At 28.4% G+C, this 17,420-nt stretch overlaps 1 protein-coding gene and 2 long non-coding RNA genes across 4 annotated transcripts; all 3 read left to right on the forward strand.

The window, feature by feature from the left end:
- Positions 1–174: 174 nt before the first annotated feature.
- Positions 175–5,909, forward strand: LOC132930250 (uncharacterized). Its single transcript, XR_009662201.1, has 4 exons — positions 175–327; positions 2,675–2,818; positions 5,250–5,366; positions 5,790–5,909. It is a non-coding gene; the product is annotated as an uncharacterized LOC132930250 (long non-coding RNA).
- A 93-nt stretch (positions 5,910–6,002) lies between these two features.
- On the forward strand, positions 6,003–7,561 carry LOC132930249 (uncharacterized). The gene is made up of 4 exons (XR_009662200.1): positions 6,003–6,530; positions 6,605–6,725; positions 6,804–6,921; positions 7,001–7,561. It is a non-coding gene; the product is annotated as an uncharacterized LOC132930249 (long non-coding RNA).
- Positions 7,562–8,476: 915 nt separating this feature from the next.
- Positions 8,477–17,412, forward strand: LOC132930670 (uncharacterized). 2 transcript variants are annotated; one of them, XM_060996659.1, is made up of 4 exons: positions 8,477–9,000; positions 10,796–10,862; positions 10,943–12,060; positions 17,388–17,412. In XM_060996659.1, exons 2-4 carry the CDS (start codon positions 10,815–10,817, stop codon positions 17,395–17,397), a joined length of 1,176 nt encoding a protein of 391 aa, XP_060852642.1. In that variant the 5' UTR covers positions 8,477–9,000; positions 10,796–10,814; the 3' UTR covers positions 17,398–17,412. The 2 variants fall into 2 exon arrangements, with proteins under 2 accessions (XP_060852642.1, XP_060852643.1); XM_060996660.1 differs by lacking the exon at positions 17,388–17,412 and adding an exon at positions 16,400–16,505.
- Positions 17,413–17,420: the final 8 nt, after the last annotated feature.

Below are 17,420 nucleotides of genomic sequence, written 5' to 3' on the forward strand. Positions count from 1 at the left end.
CACAAAGAGTTCTATAAAAAAAAAAAAATTATAATATATTTCATATTATCATCCATGGCAAACGACAATCGTTGTCATTTGTAGGAGACGATTAACGATTCTAATAATTTTATTGTACAGTCGTCAAACAACAGCCTTTAGTACATGTCAAGTACTCTCATTTTCATTTCGTGCTGTTTATTTTCATAAAATGTATTTTTATTCTCATTTAGAATCACGATGAAGATCGATATGAAGAAAATTTTCAGTTTCTTCGGCGGCGGTGCACCACTCCGTATAGACTGAAGATTGAAACAACTCGGTTTCCCGGGAACAGTCTACGATTACGTAAGTTTTTTTCTTATTCTTTTTTAGAATTAAATTTACATTTTAAACTTAAAATAAAATATATTTATTTATATGAACAATCGGCTACTCGGACGATGTAATCGACGTAAGCACATATTTTATTCTACTATTCACGCCGTGTGACGTATACGTATGCATATTTTATTCTCGAACGCGCGATGCATAAAATACGTGAAACCAAAAATACATAATCGTCATATTAGTATATTACCAGACCTATTTTATATAATAATTTATATTTATATTAATTGATAAATAGCATTTTTCATTTTTAACTGGCCGAGTACTTGATTAATATAAGTTTTTTTTATCCCTAACAAAAATAAAAAGTTTTCTGAAAAGACGCATTAATATTTTTTTATAATTGTCTGAATTTTGAATTTTTATGACATTATTAGACATTTATTTCATATTTCTGTGAAAACTATTTCTGCTCAACCGATTTTTGTTTTTTTTTAATTTAAAAACGAATAACTGTAGTTATTTGATAATTTTAACAAATGTTAATGTTTGCATTTCTTATAAATATTATAATTTTTTAAATATTTTAACAATACACTTATAGGATAAAATAAACATAGCATAATACCATAAATAGATGCATTTATTACATATATATATATTAATATCGCAAATTATCTGAGCATATTAGTTAGAATTTATCGATTAATTTTAAAAACAGTAAAAATAGTATGATTATGTATTATTCCTAAACAGGACGGTACTGAAACGGAAATGATATGTGACTATATGTGTGTAATGAGTTTAATATGAATAATATTTAGAAATTAATTTTAGTAATTTTGCAAGTCCTTATATTTATTATATGTAATAGATTATAATCTATTAACTTTTTAGTATGTAATATCAGTTTAATGATTAAATTTTTAAATATTTTTAAAATTATTAATCATTTAGTTCTGCCAAACCGTATAAAACCGTTAATAACCGTTATAAAATTATAATTTAAAAAAAATTCAGGATAATATACAATTATTATGATTTTACGTATGAAATTAATAAGATACCAAAAGTTTCGTATGCAAGACAGCTGAAATATAATAATGAATCCTATAAAATCACAGAGAGTTCTATAAAAAAAACATTATTATAATATTTTTCATCCATGGCAAACGACAATCGTTGTCATTTGTAGGAGACGATTAACAATTTTAATAATTTTATTGAACAGTCGTCAAACAACAGCCTTCAGTACATGACAAGTACACACATTTTCATAAAATATTTCAATAATTCCATTCCGAAGCGTAAAGAAGACGAATGAAGAAATAAACTATAGCTGTTTCTTCGGTGACGGTGCACGTTTGAACTTTAATATGGCACAGCTTGATTTCGCCGAAAAGCGTCGAAGGATACTTACGTAGGTTAATTTTCCTATAATTTTGGGGTAGTAATAAATCTACTATTTATACATAACATAAATGTTTATTGACTTCTACAAGCTGTTACCCCGATGACAGACCTATATTTTATTTTCGATCGTCCAGTCCAATAAAGTGGTCAGCAACCGGCGGGTTATTATATATACGACCCGTTTTAAATTCTAAAACACTGACATTTTTTTTTATTTATATTTTATTATTTTAAAGTTCTAAAATATTTTTTCCATAGTAAATAATTTAAGAATATAAAGTTTTCATTTTTATCTGGTCTGCAAACTGTTTTTAATTTGTGAATGTGGCCTGAGAGTTCAAAAAGGTTACCGATTATGCATTAATGATGAAATTGCCAAGACTAAAATAAATTCGTTATAAGTACACCTTAGAATTTATATCCTGGATATGTAGCGAAAAATGTATAATGATTTTACAATTATGTAGTATATTTTCTGTCTGCCATGAATTCTTGTAGCAAATATGATCTATTTGGTACTTTGGTTGGTAAATAGTAAAATAAAATAAAAAAAATTCAGATCTCGCCATAATATCGGAAAAACAAAAAGTTGTAAATATTACCATATTTATATGGTTTTATTTTTTGGTGAAAAATTTTACCAAAACCTATTGTCTATTGAAATAATAAAATTATAATTAAAAAAAAAAATTCAGAATATACAATTATTATGGTTTTATGTACGAAATTAATTAAATACCAAAAGTTTCGTATGCAAGACAGAGATATAAAAATAAATCCTATAATATCACAAAGAGTTTATAAAAAAAAAACATATAATCTATCACATTATCATCCGTGGCAATCGACAATCGTCGTCATTCGTAGAAGACCGTTAATAATTCTAATATTTTTATTGAACAGTCTTTAAACAACAGCCTTTAGTGTATGACAAGTTCTCTCATTTTTATAGAATATTTTAATAATTTCATTCTGAAGCTCAAAGAAGACGAATGAAGAAATAAGAGCTAGCTGTTTCTTCGGCGGTGATGGTGCACGTTTGAACTGTAAATGTGGTGCAGCTCGATTTCGCCGAACAGCGTCGAAGAATACTTACGTAAGTTAATTTTCCCATAATTATGGAATATTAAATTTATCTTTTATACTTAAAATAAATATTTATTGACGTGTACAAGCTGCTATACTTGGATAACAGACTTATATTTTATTTCCAATCGTCCAATGCAATGGCCGGCAACCAGTGAGCTATTGTCTACGGCCCGCTTTAAATTCTAAAACGACGAATTTTTTATTTAATTTAAAGTTCTAAACAATATTTTTTTGCATAATAAATAATTTAAGTATATTAAATTTTTATTCTTTTCTTGCCCGCAAACAGTTTTTAGTTTGTGAATGTGGCCCGAGAGTCCAAAAAGGTTGACCACTGGTCCAATGTATAAAATAGCCAAGAATAAAATTAAGTCGTCAAGTATACCTTGGATCTTGGACATAGCAATGAATGTATATTTATTTGACAATTGTGTAGTTTCTTTTCTGTCATAAATTATTGTAGCAAATATGATCTATTCAGTACTTTGGGTGGTTAATAGTAAAATAAAAAAAAAATTTCGAATCTTGTCATAATATCGAAAACACAAAAAAAACAAATGTATTATTACGCTATATACTTGTATAATATTGACAAAATTAATTTATTAATTTAATTTTAATTAAAAATACTAATTATAAAATTTTGAAAAATTTACCACTTATCTACATTATGATTTCTCTATAGGTAAATTGTATAATTTTAAAAGCATTATTTTCATTACTTAAAACAATAACATTTTTTTTTTTTTATTAAGCCGAAAAAAATTATAGATATGCAAATATGATTTAAAATTTAATACAGGCTTCTTCATCAATCGTTCACTAATTTACTGCAATAAAAAATGTATAGTCACGGTATATTTTATAAACGTTTAAAATTAAAATTTTGATTGTATTCGGCTAAATCTATAAAATGTTCACATTAATTTTTTCGTTAGATATTCATATAAATATTTTCTTTTTATATCTACAATTTAAAAATATTATATTGGAATTCTCATTAGTTTTTTTTTAACCTAAAATAAAAATAATATGTTTACTGGAAAGTCACATTATTTTTTATGACTATTTGAAGTTCAGTATTATACCTATAACTTACTAAATGTTTATTAATACACCCATCCTAAAAATAAATATTTTTTCTCAAATAAATTTTATATTTTGTTATAGTTCAAAAACGAATAATTTTAGTCTTTAGATACTTAAAACCTTAATTAAATTCTTATGAGAGTATTTCTTACAAATAGTATTTTTTCAAAATATTTTGAAATTATGTATATTTACGATATTTTGCTATTATTTAAAACATTATTTGTAGGGGCATAAAAGTTTTTTTTACATGTTATACTATACGGACACAATGACATTTTTGACATACGTATAGATTAATCTTAAGATATTATTTATTCAAATTATTTTACGAAAGGGTTGTACCTATTAACTCAAAAGTATGTAACAAAAATATAATACGGTATAAATTATATTTATTATTTATACAATATTATAATAATAATTATGATAAATGCAATGTTTTCGGAAAAAATGTAGCTTGTCAAACTTTACACAAAAAAAAAAAATAAAATACTTAGCAATATCAATCAACATATAATATTATAAGTCATAATACTTCAAAATTATACTTATTAATGAAGATTGACTGACTGTTTCTTTCAAATTCAAATTTCACACACTAATTACAGTAATAAACTTACTATAATCACTAATGTATAAACCAACACTGTAATATAATTACTTCTTTATCTTTAATTTAATGTAATTTTTGATTATTTTGTAAAATGGTACTGAAAATTGAATTCCTCAAAGCATTGACTAGGTACTATTTGTTACATGAAACCATAATAAAGGAAATGTATGAATTTGTTTCTATTATGATAGGTGTCTTCAGATATATATATATAAGTTTACATGTAAGAATATGTAAGATTAAGTTAAAGCACTGCGTGATTTAAACCAAAAGAATGCAGAAATAATAACTCAGAAACATAACGATATTAATCATAATTCTTTTTTTTTAAATATATATAATAATATAATTATTTTTGTTTAGTTTACTATTTTTATAGATTAAATTAAATAATTTGTAATCATTTTCATTAGAATAAAATATTAATACTTTGCAATATCTATAAAGATTTGGTCTATAGTTTAAATGTTTCAATTTTACGTTCATATGTCAAACAGCTAAAATAGAAAAAAAGATCGTATAATATCACAAAGAGTTCTATAAAAAAAAAACCATAGGTTTATCATATTATTATATTCGTCATCTGTGGCATACGACAATCGATGACATTCGTCGAAGACGATTAACAATTCTATAATAGTCTTAATGAACAGTACTGAAGTACATGACAAGTACTCTCATTTTAATTTCGTGCTGTTTATTTTCATAAAAATGAATTTTTATTCTCATTTAGAATCACGATGAAGATCGATATGAAGAAAATTTGCAGTTTTTCTTCGGCGGCGGTGCACTACTACGTATAGTCTGAAGATTGACACAACTCGGTTTCACGGGAACAGTCGACGCTTAAGTAAGTTTTTTTTTATTTTCTTTTTTGGGATTAAAATTATTTTTTAAACTTAAAATAAAATATACAAATTTATATGAACAATCCGCGCTAGTCGGACGATGTAGTTGATGTAGACGCATATTTTATTCTCCAGGGTCCAATGAAAAAATAGTACACAATGCCTACTTATTTTACTCATTAGTTATAGTAGAAAAAAATTGTGAGAAATAACAACCATGTATTATTTGTATTATTCGCGATTATATTATATTAGAATAGTAGTAGAATAGTACACCTTAGATCCTGGACGTGGACGTAGCGAAAAATGTATAATGATCTTACAATTATGTAGTTTATTTTTTGTTTGTCATGAATTCTTGTAGCAAATATGGATCTATTTGGTACTTTGGGTGGTAAATAGTAAAATAAAACAAAAAATTTCAGATCTTGCCATAATATCGGAAAAACAAAAAAAGTGAAATAATTACGCTATAACCCGGAGGACGATTGGCAGTATCATTAAGAAGCTCATCTGAATAACACAAATAAGTGTCGCAAGGCTGTGTTTGTTTAATAATATAATTTTTTGAACAGTAGTACAGTATATTATGAATATTTACTTAAATTATATTTAATTTTTATGGTTTTTTTTTCAGATAATATACTGTACTACGGTTTTAGGTGTTCTTTTTATTTTAATAATACGTTGATAAATTACCAATTTTTTCAATTTTTTTTTCTTATCACAAAGCTAGTTCGTCTTTGTGTATGTTTAAATTTATATTTTTTTATAGTTATTGTGCTGTTTAACTTTCTTATAAAAGAGAGCGAGGAATTAAAAAGGTGGCCACCGAACAGAAAGTTAAACTGCAATATACTATAATCTTTTTAGTTCTTGTTTACATTTTTAACTGATAAATTATGAATATAAAATTTCAAATTAATTTAAATTCAAAAATAAAAGAACACCAACATAGATTTCTTAAACATTAAAATTTTACTATAAGTTTAAATTACATTTAATCAGCACATTAGTTGAAGTTTTATAGGAACCAAACATTTGGCTGGATCATGGACTACTCAAAGACGGAGAATTGGTCATCGAGCACTCGGCTCGTTTCACCCGGAGGAAGATTAGCAGCATCAATAAGAAGCTCATCTTAATATCAACTGTCCAAAGGATTGGTTTGTAATATAATATAATTTTTAGAATCGTAGTAGGTTTAGTATACTTTATATAAATATATAATATTTATTAGTGAAGAAGAAGAAGTTGTCACAAAGCTGATGGGAAATGTGTCGGCACTCGGCTTCGTTTCAACCCGGAGGAAGATTTGCAGCATCAAAAAGAAATTCAACTGATAATCAACTGTCAAAAGGGTTTGTTTGTAATATATTATAATTTTTAGAATCGTAGTAGGTATAGTATACTTTATATAAATATATAATATTTATTAGTGAAGAAGAAGTTGTCACAAAGCTGATGGGAAATGTGTCGGCACTCGGCTTCGTTTCAACCCGGAGGAAGATTTGCAGCATCAAAAAGAAATTCAACTGATAATCAACTGTCGAAAGGGTTTGTTTGTAATATATTATAATTTTTAGAATCGTAGTAGGTATAGGTATACTTTATATAAATATATAATATTTATCAGTGAAGAAGAAGTTGTCACAAAGCTGATGGGAAATGTGTCGGCACTCGGCTTCGTTTCAACCCGGAGGAAGATTGGCAGCATCAAAAAGAAGATCACTTAATTTAGTTGTCCCCCCTTTACGCATTAGCGCTCATCTCTCATCCACTCATCCAACACATTGACTACGCCGGCCGGCAACACACATATATTATACACATTACCCGTTTTATATTATATAATTTTATTAATACCTACATAGTTTAAGTTATTGTATATTTTTTTTTTATTATTTGAATGCATTCATATGATCAGTTGTGTATTTAGGAATTTTAGGATAAGGGCAACACATATTTTGCCGCATTCCCCCCATTAAAAAAAAATTAAAAAACTTCTACACCGCGCAATAGTGGTCAAACTGTTAATACCATAGAATACCATGTTATATAAATACTATAGTATTTTATACCTCTATGGCACACATGTGTTGTGAAAATTATTAATGATTGACGTCACTGCGCCAGTACGAAATAAAAATTTACCGCCCCTCTAAATCTTTAAAATTTTGCCGTTCTGGACAATTGAACCCAAAACCCCTACCTAAATACGCCCCTGCATATGATGCGTTCTCGCTTAGGATGTGGATTAGGCCTACTGGGGACACCACAATAAAAAAACGCGCCTCGTGTAATACCTCATAAAGTTATTAAACAATACGGACAATGTTATTGTACGTCGTTTAATAATAAAGGTGGTGTGGAAAATTACCTAACACTGTTATTCTTATCTTATAGTTACCTTGCATACATTTTTTTTTATTAAATACCAATTAAATAATTATTTATATTAAGAAACGAGAAATATTATAAACTTATAAATAAGTCCAATATAAATTTAACATTAAAGGAATAAGTGGTCATACAATGCTTGTAAATAAGTATAGTCACCCAGGTCAATGGTTAGGTTTTAATGTATTTACCTATTATAATATATAGGTATTTGAGCAAGTTCTTTTAAAAATTATATATAAGTTCTACATTAACATAATCGATAATTCATATATCGTGTATATTAGAATATAATGAAACGTTACTACTTATTTAAAACATCGAATCTAATATCATAATTAATGGAATTAGAGATTTTACGAACGCCATGTAACTTACTTATACTTCATACTATTTCATAATATTTTTAAAATTTAAATTGTTATTTAAGTATTTTTTTTAGACAAGTTTTTTAAATTACCGCCTATTTCTGGGTACCTAAATGACGTGGGAGATTATAGTTAATATGAAATCTAAATTGTCTTTGAGGTTCTAAATATCCAATGGGATCCAGTTGACGTACGTGGATCTACTTGTCGCGGGATATAGGTGATACGTAACCGTTAATGTAACGTGTTGAACGTAAAATGTCGAATGACGGACCACGATAAAATAAAATAAATAATAAATATTATAATTAATGTGATATCACAAAATTGTTATCATGTGACGCCGTGATCGTGATGGTCGGTATTTCGGTATACGGTTTGGTCGGATTGCTCTCAGGACCCAGACTGTCAACAGGCCACGGGCTTTCTTGTTAAGGACTCTTGTCACTCTTGAGTTCTGTCGTTCAAAGCGTTGTCGGCGCCGACGCATCGAGCTCATCTCATCTTGTAAATTGAAATTTTTATGATTTTCCAAATGTCTTTCAATCGATCATCGCCGAACACTGCCTTATGAAACTATAGCTGATATTCGTAACGAACCACTCACCTTTAGCTCATCTAGATTGTTACTTTAAAATTTCGATCAGTTCGTGGTTCAAACACCTATTAATATATTATATCGCGTGTGATAAATCGAGTTTAATTTCATCGCAAGATCACTTGGCCCAGACAGCATACTCTAGTCTGCCCTAGTCTACACGTAAATTGGTGTGGACGTATGGTTCAATTCTGTCGACGATACTCAGTGTGGTTCGCAGACCTATTGCCTCTACTGATCAGTACTTGCCGCTTGGTTCGTACTAAGTTGGTAAGTTTTTTACTACCGATGTTAGGATACTTCACCTTCTAAACCCTCAAAAAAAAAAAAATAAATATTAACATATTCAAATATTAAATAGGTGCAGTTTTAATATTAGATGGGTAATAGTAAATCATTCTTTTTTTTCTTGACACTAAGGTACTTCAGTTTGTACTAAAATTATACTTTTAAAAATATAGTTACATATTTAGTTATACTTATACAGTAATCAATATTACTCATATTGTCTAATGTTCGGTGGTGGATTTAAGTGGAAGGGCTAAGGAGCGTGCCCCCCCTTGACAGTTATAATTGTAAGGCCTAACATCAAATCATAAATATTGTGTTTACAAAATTATATGATATGATATATAACAATATGAACAATTTTGGCTCTACTCCTAAAAAATCCGCCATTGCTAACATTTAAGGATGCGTTCATAACTATTTTAAAAGTTTGTAAAACCTCCTTTAACACCCCAATAGTGGACGTCTTTTTTGGAATGAGACATTTTTACTGCTTTTCAATGGAGAAACATCTATTTTAAACTTAATTTAAAAATAATAACAAAAACACAACAGAAAAAATTTGCTTATACTAGCGTAACAATAATGAACTTGTTCAAAAACAGTTTTTTTTACAGTTTTTTATTTTTTATTTGTATTTATACAATCTGTAAATATAATATACTTTTACAATAAGTATACGTAATATATGGAGGGGGAAGGAAACTGTTTGCTTAATTGAAGAATCCATCCTGGTACTTCATGGGATGTGAAGTGGTTTTTTTATTATTATTATTATTATTATTCAGTTAGATGGTCGCACCATCTGTGTTTTATTTGTCTTCTGGGATCACTTTGGTTGTTGAGAGTAGATAGGTTTGAAATTAGAGGATTGCAGTGGTTGGATAGATTTGAGTGGAAGCTTTTATAGAGTTTTGGCTATGTGTTATACTGTTGGAATGGAGAGGTCATTATGGAGTGTATCGTTTGAAACATAGAAGGAGTCTTATTTAATTGTCGTTTTAAACAAAGTTGAATTATTTTTATGTATGTATAAATGCATATTAAAATTCTTATACCTATCATTAAAACATTAAATAATAATATTAAGTATAATTTAATTTAACCTAGCACATATTTTTTCCTTGTACATTTTTACCTTTAATGAATTTCAAAATTGTACTCCCTCTGAATAGCAGACACCTCCAAATAACAGACAAAATTTTGGTGACCAAAGGCCTGCTATTCATAGGTTTTGCTGTGTACTATGTACCCATAGTCCTTCAAATATATTATTACAAAACTGGTGAATAAAATTAAACTTTAAAATTTGAAATTTGAATGGTTCCATGTATCTAAAATTCTTAATCTTAGTGATAATTTTTTGATGGAAATTGCCTAAATATTTTTATTTACTGTGACTGGTTCAAATAAGTTCCTTGCACATATTTGTGATCAAATTACTCAGTCTGACAAAAACATTAATTCCTGAAACATTGTACTTTAAATTTTGCTTTTGAGATAGTTTTAAAAATTTACTATGATTTTACAAATCTTAAAAATATAAATATTTATAGTTTATACTTTCTGGTTTTAACATAATTTTATGTTAAATAACTAGGGGCTGGTGAAACTGGTTTTCGAAGGTTAGGTAAAAGTCTTCTTTATACATACTTAGTTTAAGGTGTTATATATGATATTCAATCTGCATGTGTAACTAATGTAAACTATGTATCATAAATTGTAATTAATATTAATAATTTATGATTGGCCATTACATGTACATATATTTTTACAGAATTAAACAAAAATTTAAAATGGATGACTACAGTTTATGTCCATGTGTGCGTATTGAAAACCCTAAAGTAATTATTACTGTTTATATTTTTTTTATTTTATCATTTTAAAATTCTATTGATTTAATACCCTGTTTTTGTTTTTATAGGACCGTGTATGTTTTTCCAATGATTGCGATAAGCGTACTGTATTTACATTAAGTAAATTTGCGTATTATGCTTGTATTGACATTCAAAGAAAAGAGTATAACAGAATTAGGAATGCACCAGAAGTCGATATACAAAACTGTTGTCGCCAAATATTTCATACCATTAAAAGAAACATTGATTTGCCATATGATCCAACTCATTTAGATTGTCTCTTTGTATATCGAGAGAGCTTTAGAGTAGCATGTTTTGAAGCTGCAAGAGTTGGACATATGGACTGTTTGAGATTTGCTCACGAAAATGGATTTGAATGGAACTATAAAACATGCAAGAGAGCTGCAAAAAATGGACATTTAGATTGTTTAAAATATGCCCATGAGCATGGATGTCCATATGGCAATAATGTTTTAAAAGACTCTGCCAAAGGTGGACACTTAGAGTGTATGAAGTACTTGTATGAAACTGGATGTAAGTTGACAATGTTTGCATGCACTGCTGCTGCAGAAGGTGGTTTTCTACAATGTTTAAAGTATGCTCATGAAATTGGATGTCCATGGGGAATAAAAACATGCACCAAAGCTGCAGCTGGTGGTTACTTGGATTGTTTAAAATATGCACATAAGAACGGAAGTGTCTTAACCTCAAAAACATGTGCAGCTGCAGCAAGAGGTGGACATTTGAAATGTTTAAAATATGCACATAAAAATAGATGTAGATGGGACGAAGAAACATCAAATAATGCCGCACTTGGCGGACATTTTGAGTGTCTAGTGTATGCACAAAAACATGGATGTCCGTTGGGTCTAAATATTTTGGAAAAGGCTGCAATAGGAGGAAACGAGTATTGTATGAGATACTTGTATAAATTAGGATGTCAAATAGGAAGATTAACCTGTGCTACTGCTGCAAAACACGGGAACTTGCAATGCTTGAAATTTTGCCATAAAATTGGATGTGAATGGGGAAGACATGTGTGCACCAAAGCTGCAGCTGGTGGCCACTTATCATGTCTCATGTATGCCCATGATCATGGTTGTATTATGTCCTCTAACACGTGCACAGCTGCTGCAAGAGATGAACATCTAGAATGTTTAGAATATAGCCGTCAGTTTGTAAACTGGTAAGAGTGAGATAAAGCGTAAATAAATACTTTAAAATTTTGATTTAAGAATATGCTAATTGCTTAAGAAATTGTAATGAGTTAAAAATAAGGATACTTGTTAAATTAAGTACAATTACGAAGGCAAAATAATGTTCTGAAGTAAATATATGATTATAATATATACTTATTTAAGTTAAAATTTCATTTGATATAAAGGATGAAACTTACCAATTCAAAATTATTTATGAAAATGTATTTCAAGTGTAATTTTCCTAAGAATGTATTTAGTACCCAGTATAAAATGTAAATATGATAAACATTTGGATATGTTGTAATTATTGTAATCAGGCGTGGATCCAGGATATCTAATTGGAAGAAGGATATCAAATACAGAATTTCCAGAAACCATATTTTTTTTTTTCTGTGAGCAGGGCATTTTGCTTAACCCCTGTACCCATGCCTGCTTGAAATAATATGTATAATTAATATTTACTATTTAATGTACTTGCAAAGAGCAAATTATTTTATTATATATTCTAATATTCAATGTTAAACATATATCATTAAAGAACTATGATTGGTCATAAATATTGAACAATTCAAATGTAAATTATGCTACAAATAAATTTATAGCCATTATTTAAATAAAGAAAATAATAACTATTTTTCAAAAATAAAAATATCATCTAACTAAAAAAATTAAACAATTGGCGATGACAGGCTTCAGACTCGGTAGAAGCGCTAATCAAGCAATTAGTACAGTATCAAGCTACATATTTTATAGTAAAATTCTTTTGAAACTAAAAAGAATGTGTAACTGTTTATTTGAATTTAGAAAAACATTTGATACTATAGAAAATAGTTAAAAGGTTATTTCAAATAAATTTCCTTTAATATAATTAATAAAATTAAAAAAACTATCAACGTAAACATAAGGTAGGTAATTTCTATTTTCAATACCTATCTAAATTAGGTTTATTCTTCCGGAATAACTGGAAATCCTGAATTTTGTATTATATTTATGGTGACTTAGATTAAAATTTAAAGGAGTGTACAAAATATAACTAAAAGTCAGTGACGCCGATGTATCAACAACTTTATGTTCCCAACTAGACCTAATTAATTTAATCACTCACCACCTACTACACTATAAACGTACATCATATTCATAATCAGATGTGTAAAAAATATATTATTTATTTTTTTGTGTAATATTTAAAACATCTATTTTAATCTGTCTACCAAAAAAACCCACCCACCCAAATATATTGTGTTGCAGTCGCAACATATAGATATAGGGATCGGAGCCACTGCTACAAGTTATAACTGGAGGAGGCGTAATATCATATAGACATAAAATATCTCTTTATATGTCTATGCGGGACTTCTCTTCAAACTCAAAAAATTCCTCCCTGCCCCCTACTACCTTCTCTTAAAATCATACCTCGAAAATCGCACCTTCTGTGTTCGCGTTAACAACAGCTACTCGTCAAACTTCCAAATACTAGCTGGAGTCCCTCAAGGAAGTGACATAGCTCCTTTCTTATATTCTATATTCGCCCACGACACTCCGACCTCTCTTCATACATCACTGGGTACATATGCTGACGACACAATAATCCTGGCTTCAAACCATGACCCCCAGGTAGTATCTCTCCGACTACAAAATCATCTCAACTCGATTCAACTATGGTCAAACCGCTGGAAGATCAAAATTAATGAAGCTAAATCATCCTTTATCACTTTCTCTCTTAGACCAGGTGACTGCCCCTCTGTATCTTTTAATAATAACCAAATCCCAATCACCCCGACAATAAGATACCTAGGTTTGATCTTTGACAGGCGCCTCACATGGGCCCAACACCTTAAAACAAAAAGAAAAACAGTCAACTCCAGACTCCATTTACTCCGCCCACTTCTTAGATCCAAGACATCATTAAAAAATAAACTATTAATATACAAAACCATCATCAGACCTGTCTGGTCCTATGGCATCCAGATTTGGGGCTCTGCCAAACCCTCAAACACGAGAACAATCCAGGCATTCCAGTCTATCTGTCTGAGGCAAATTGTCTCTGCTCCATGGTTTATCACAAATAATAATCTGCACAAAGATCTAAATATACCATTGCTCTCTCAATTAACAAAGTCTCACTACGTCTCCTTTCATTCCAAATTAATCCAACACTACAATCCATTAATAAAACGCATATCTTCTCTAACAATCCCTGATAACCCCCAGAGACGTTTAAAACGCTCCTGGCCTAGAGACCTTCTAATTTAATCTGTCGGGTGGCACTACTGAGTGCCCTCCCCCATCTGTTATTCTCGATATGTAAATACTTCATCTCAATTACTTATTGTACCAAACTGTTGTATAGATTGTAATTATATTTTAAATAAAAATAAAAAAAAAAAAAAAAAAAAATATGTCTATGCGTAATATTTATTATTTTATAATACTTCTTTGAATCTTTGATGAATAATGATTGATGGCTATTCATTTTCGGAAATATCTATGGAAAAAATCGCATAAGACCAGCGATGCATCACTGTAATGACTGTACGAGTAAAGTTTTATGAATTAGACAAATTTCAATACGTATAACTTTTTTTGCATTTTTATTTTGACATTTGTACCATGATTAAATAAGTATTAAATAGTTAATTAGTCATGATTTAGGTCACCACAGTCGTTGATAAATAATATTCATGATAAAACATTGGTAGTCGAGTATCGTCATTACCTATTGTTTTATTTTACACAATTCGTATCATAATTCTAGTATCAACATTTTATAATAAAAAAAAAAAAATAACAAAAATAGTTCGTTTACATTTTCCAATTTGACTACTGAGAAGAGTGGTTACTGGTTAGTAGACAGTAGTTACCTACTATGGCTGAACGAATTGAACAAGGAATGTCCGAAACCTATCGCGACGATAACCATTTGACGTTAAATGATGGTCATTCGCACAATCGCTCTTTTATCGAAACTGCCATCAATTGTGATTGCCTTGTGGTAAGATTCCGGCTGTTGGCGAAACGTATTATTTTGATCAAAATATTATTTTATACCTATTTGCATAGGCACCAGGTCATACAAAAAAAATACCAGGTCAGGGGTACATAACTACATAGTACCTATATCCTAATTTTAAATAATGCATAGGAATATTTTTAAAATTATATAGCGTTTACAGTTATTATTTAAAAAATAAGAAATTCGTTGATGATTATATAAAATAAAATATTTTCACGAACATTCCAATTTTTTAAAATTGTATTATTTTTTTTTTAAAGTCGTGGGGGTATTAAAACGATTTGGAACAAGTGGAAGGGCAAAAATATAATTTCACCATTCCTTCCTCTCCAAATCAGACAAAACTATTCACAGCAAAAAAACAAATATTTAAATTACATTTTTATTAACATTAATTATTAATCTCAATCTCCTCGGGAAAAAAAAATATTTAGTATTAAAATTTTAAATAACTTCAACAAGGTATTTGATTGATTTATAACATATAGGTATACCTAACTGATATTTGGTTTAAAAAAAATTGACGAAATCGATTATAATTTTGACATAATTAATTATTATTATGTTGTATTACTTCATAGTTCATGCTTGCTTAATTTTATTTTAAAATTGATGTATTTTATTAATATTATTATTTTATTATTTTATTTTTTTATGATAGGTATAATAAGTTTGTTATGTAAGTAGTAGGTACCCCTTACATATTTTTCCTGTAACCTGTAAATTTAATATTTCAAGTACTGACTGAAGAGTAACAAATAGAGTGGTTAAGCGGTTAAGCCTTTTGCCCATTTATTATTGACCCTACCCCCGTGTGTAAAGTAGTTCCTGTGCTTTTGATTTGGAATAAATATATTGTTACTTTAAATAATGTTAGTAGGTAGATAGGTACCTAATAATTAATACCTATTAATTAAGTTACGAAGAGTAAAGATCTTTGTTTTAAAATAACTGTAACTTTTTAAATAGGTAATTAATATTTCGAAAAGTGCTGACGAGGTTGGTCCTGAAATATTGCTTTCTACAAAATTATTTTTTAATACCGTTTCGTTTTTTCGTGGACGCATTTTTATCACTAAAAATTTCTTAGTTTATTTTTCATATTTCATATTATGTAAAAATCATAAATGTATAATACTATAATAATACTTACAAATTGTAACTGTAGTATATTAATTATGCAGGTATTAAATTATATAGGTATACTGCTGTCTGTGATACTTAATCAGCTTCGTCATTATAATATAACTTATTTGATTTGAATTAAATGTACTAACGACATATTCACATATTTTGTTATTATGAATCAATAGAATCGTTTGGAATCAATAAATTTCTTACGGGATGCCGCTTTAAAACTCGGTGCAGAAAATACTCGTAAACACTTAGTACCATATCTTACTCATCTTATTGTTGCTGAAAAATTGCCGGAATTGAAAAATTTAGCTGAAGTTCTTGGCGAATTTGAAAATTATGTAGGAGGACCAAAATATGCTCACATTTTATTGGTAAGATATGCAGACACTATTATTATTTATTAAATAGGTAGGTATGAACCATTTATACATAAAAAAATAAATATAACTAAACGTCTAAACCTTATTATGGTGGCAACTGGCAAGGCATGAATTTTTAAATTGAGGAGGCGGTGAAAAAAAATTAAACAGATATACCAACAACACTTAACATATTTTTGAAAAATACTCGTATTTAGGCAATATCCATCACACCAGAAATAAACAAACTTTAAATTAAAAACCAATCACAATATCGAGTTTATAGGGGTTTATAATTATTATCAATTACCTACTTAAAAATAAAATAAAACAGAAATATTAACGGCGAGTTGTGAGACATGTCTCATAGCACAACGTTAATTATATTATAGAGGTTGTCTCTAATGACGTTTCTATTGTTCTCTAGGCATTTTATAGGTAGATTTATTATAATTTATATTTGAACAATTTTTAAGATACACTGTATCTAAGATTTAACTAGGTATCTAGTTAGTAGTAATAATATCTATTATTTATCCATGTTTTAAATACTATCTATTTCACAAATATTTAATATTTTAATGATTTAATCAAATATTTAAATTACCATAATATTCTCAGTTCTCATATTTTTTTAAATATTTAGTTTATGAAATTATTTATTTTAGGTTTATAAAGTATCGGGTATAGGTACTAATTACTAGAATCTAGCTACCATATTTAAAGAAAAAAAACAAAGCTAAATAAAATTGTTATCTATTATTTTCAATGGATTTAACTAACAAGAATTTTATCTACTTTTTAGCTACCTCTAGAAGAATTAGCTGGTGTTAAATTA

This window comes from Rhopalosiphum padi, chromosome 4, assembly GCF_020882245.1.
Source record: "Rhopalosiphum padi isolate XX-2018 chromosome 4, ASM2088224v1, whole genome shotgun sequence".
Taxonomy (NCBI): Eukaryota; Metazoa; Arthropoda; class Insecta; order Hemiptera; family Aphididae; genus Rhopalosiphum; species Rhopalosiphum padi.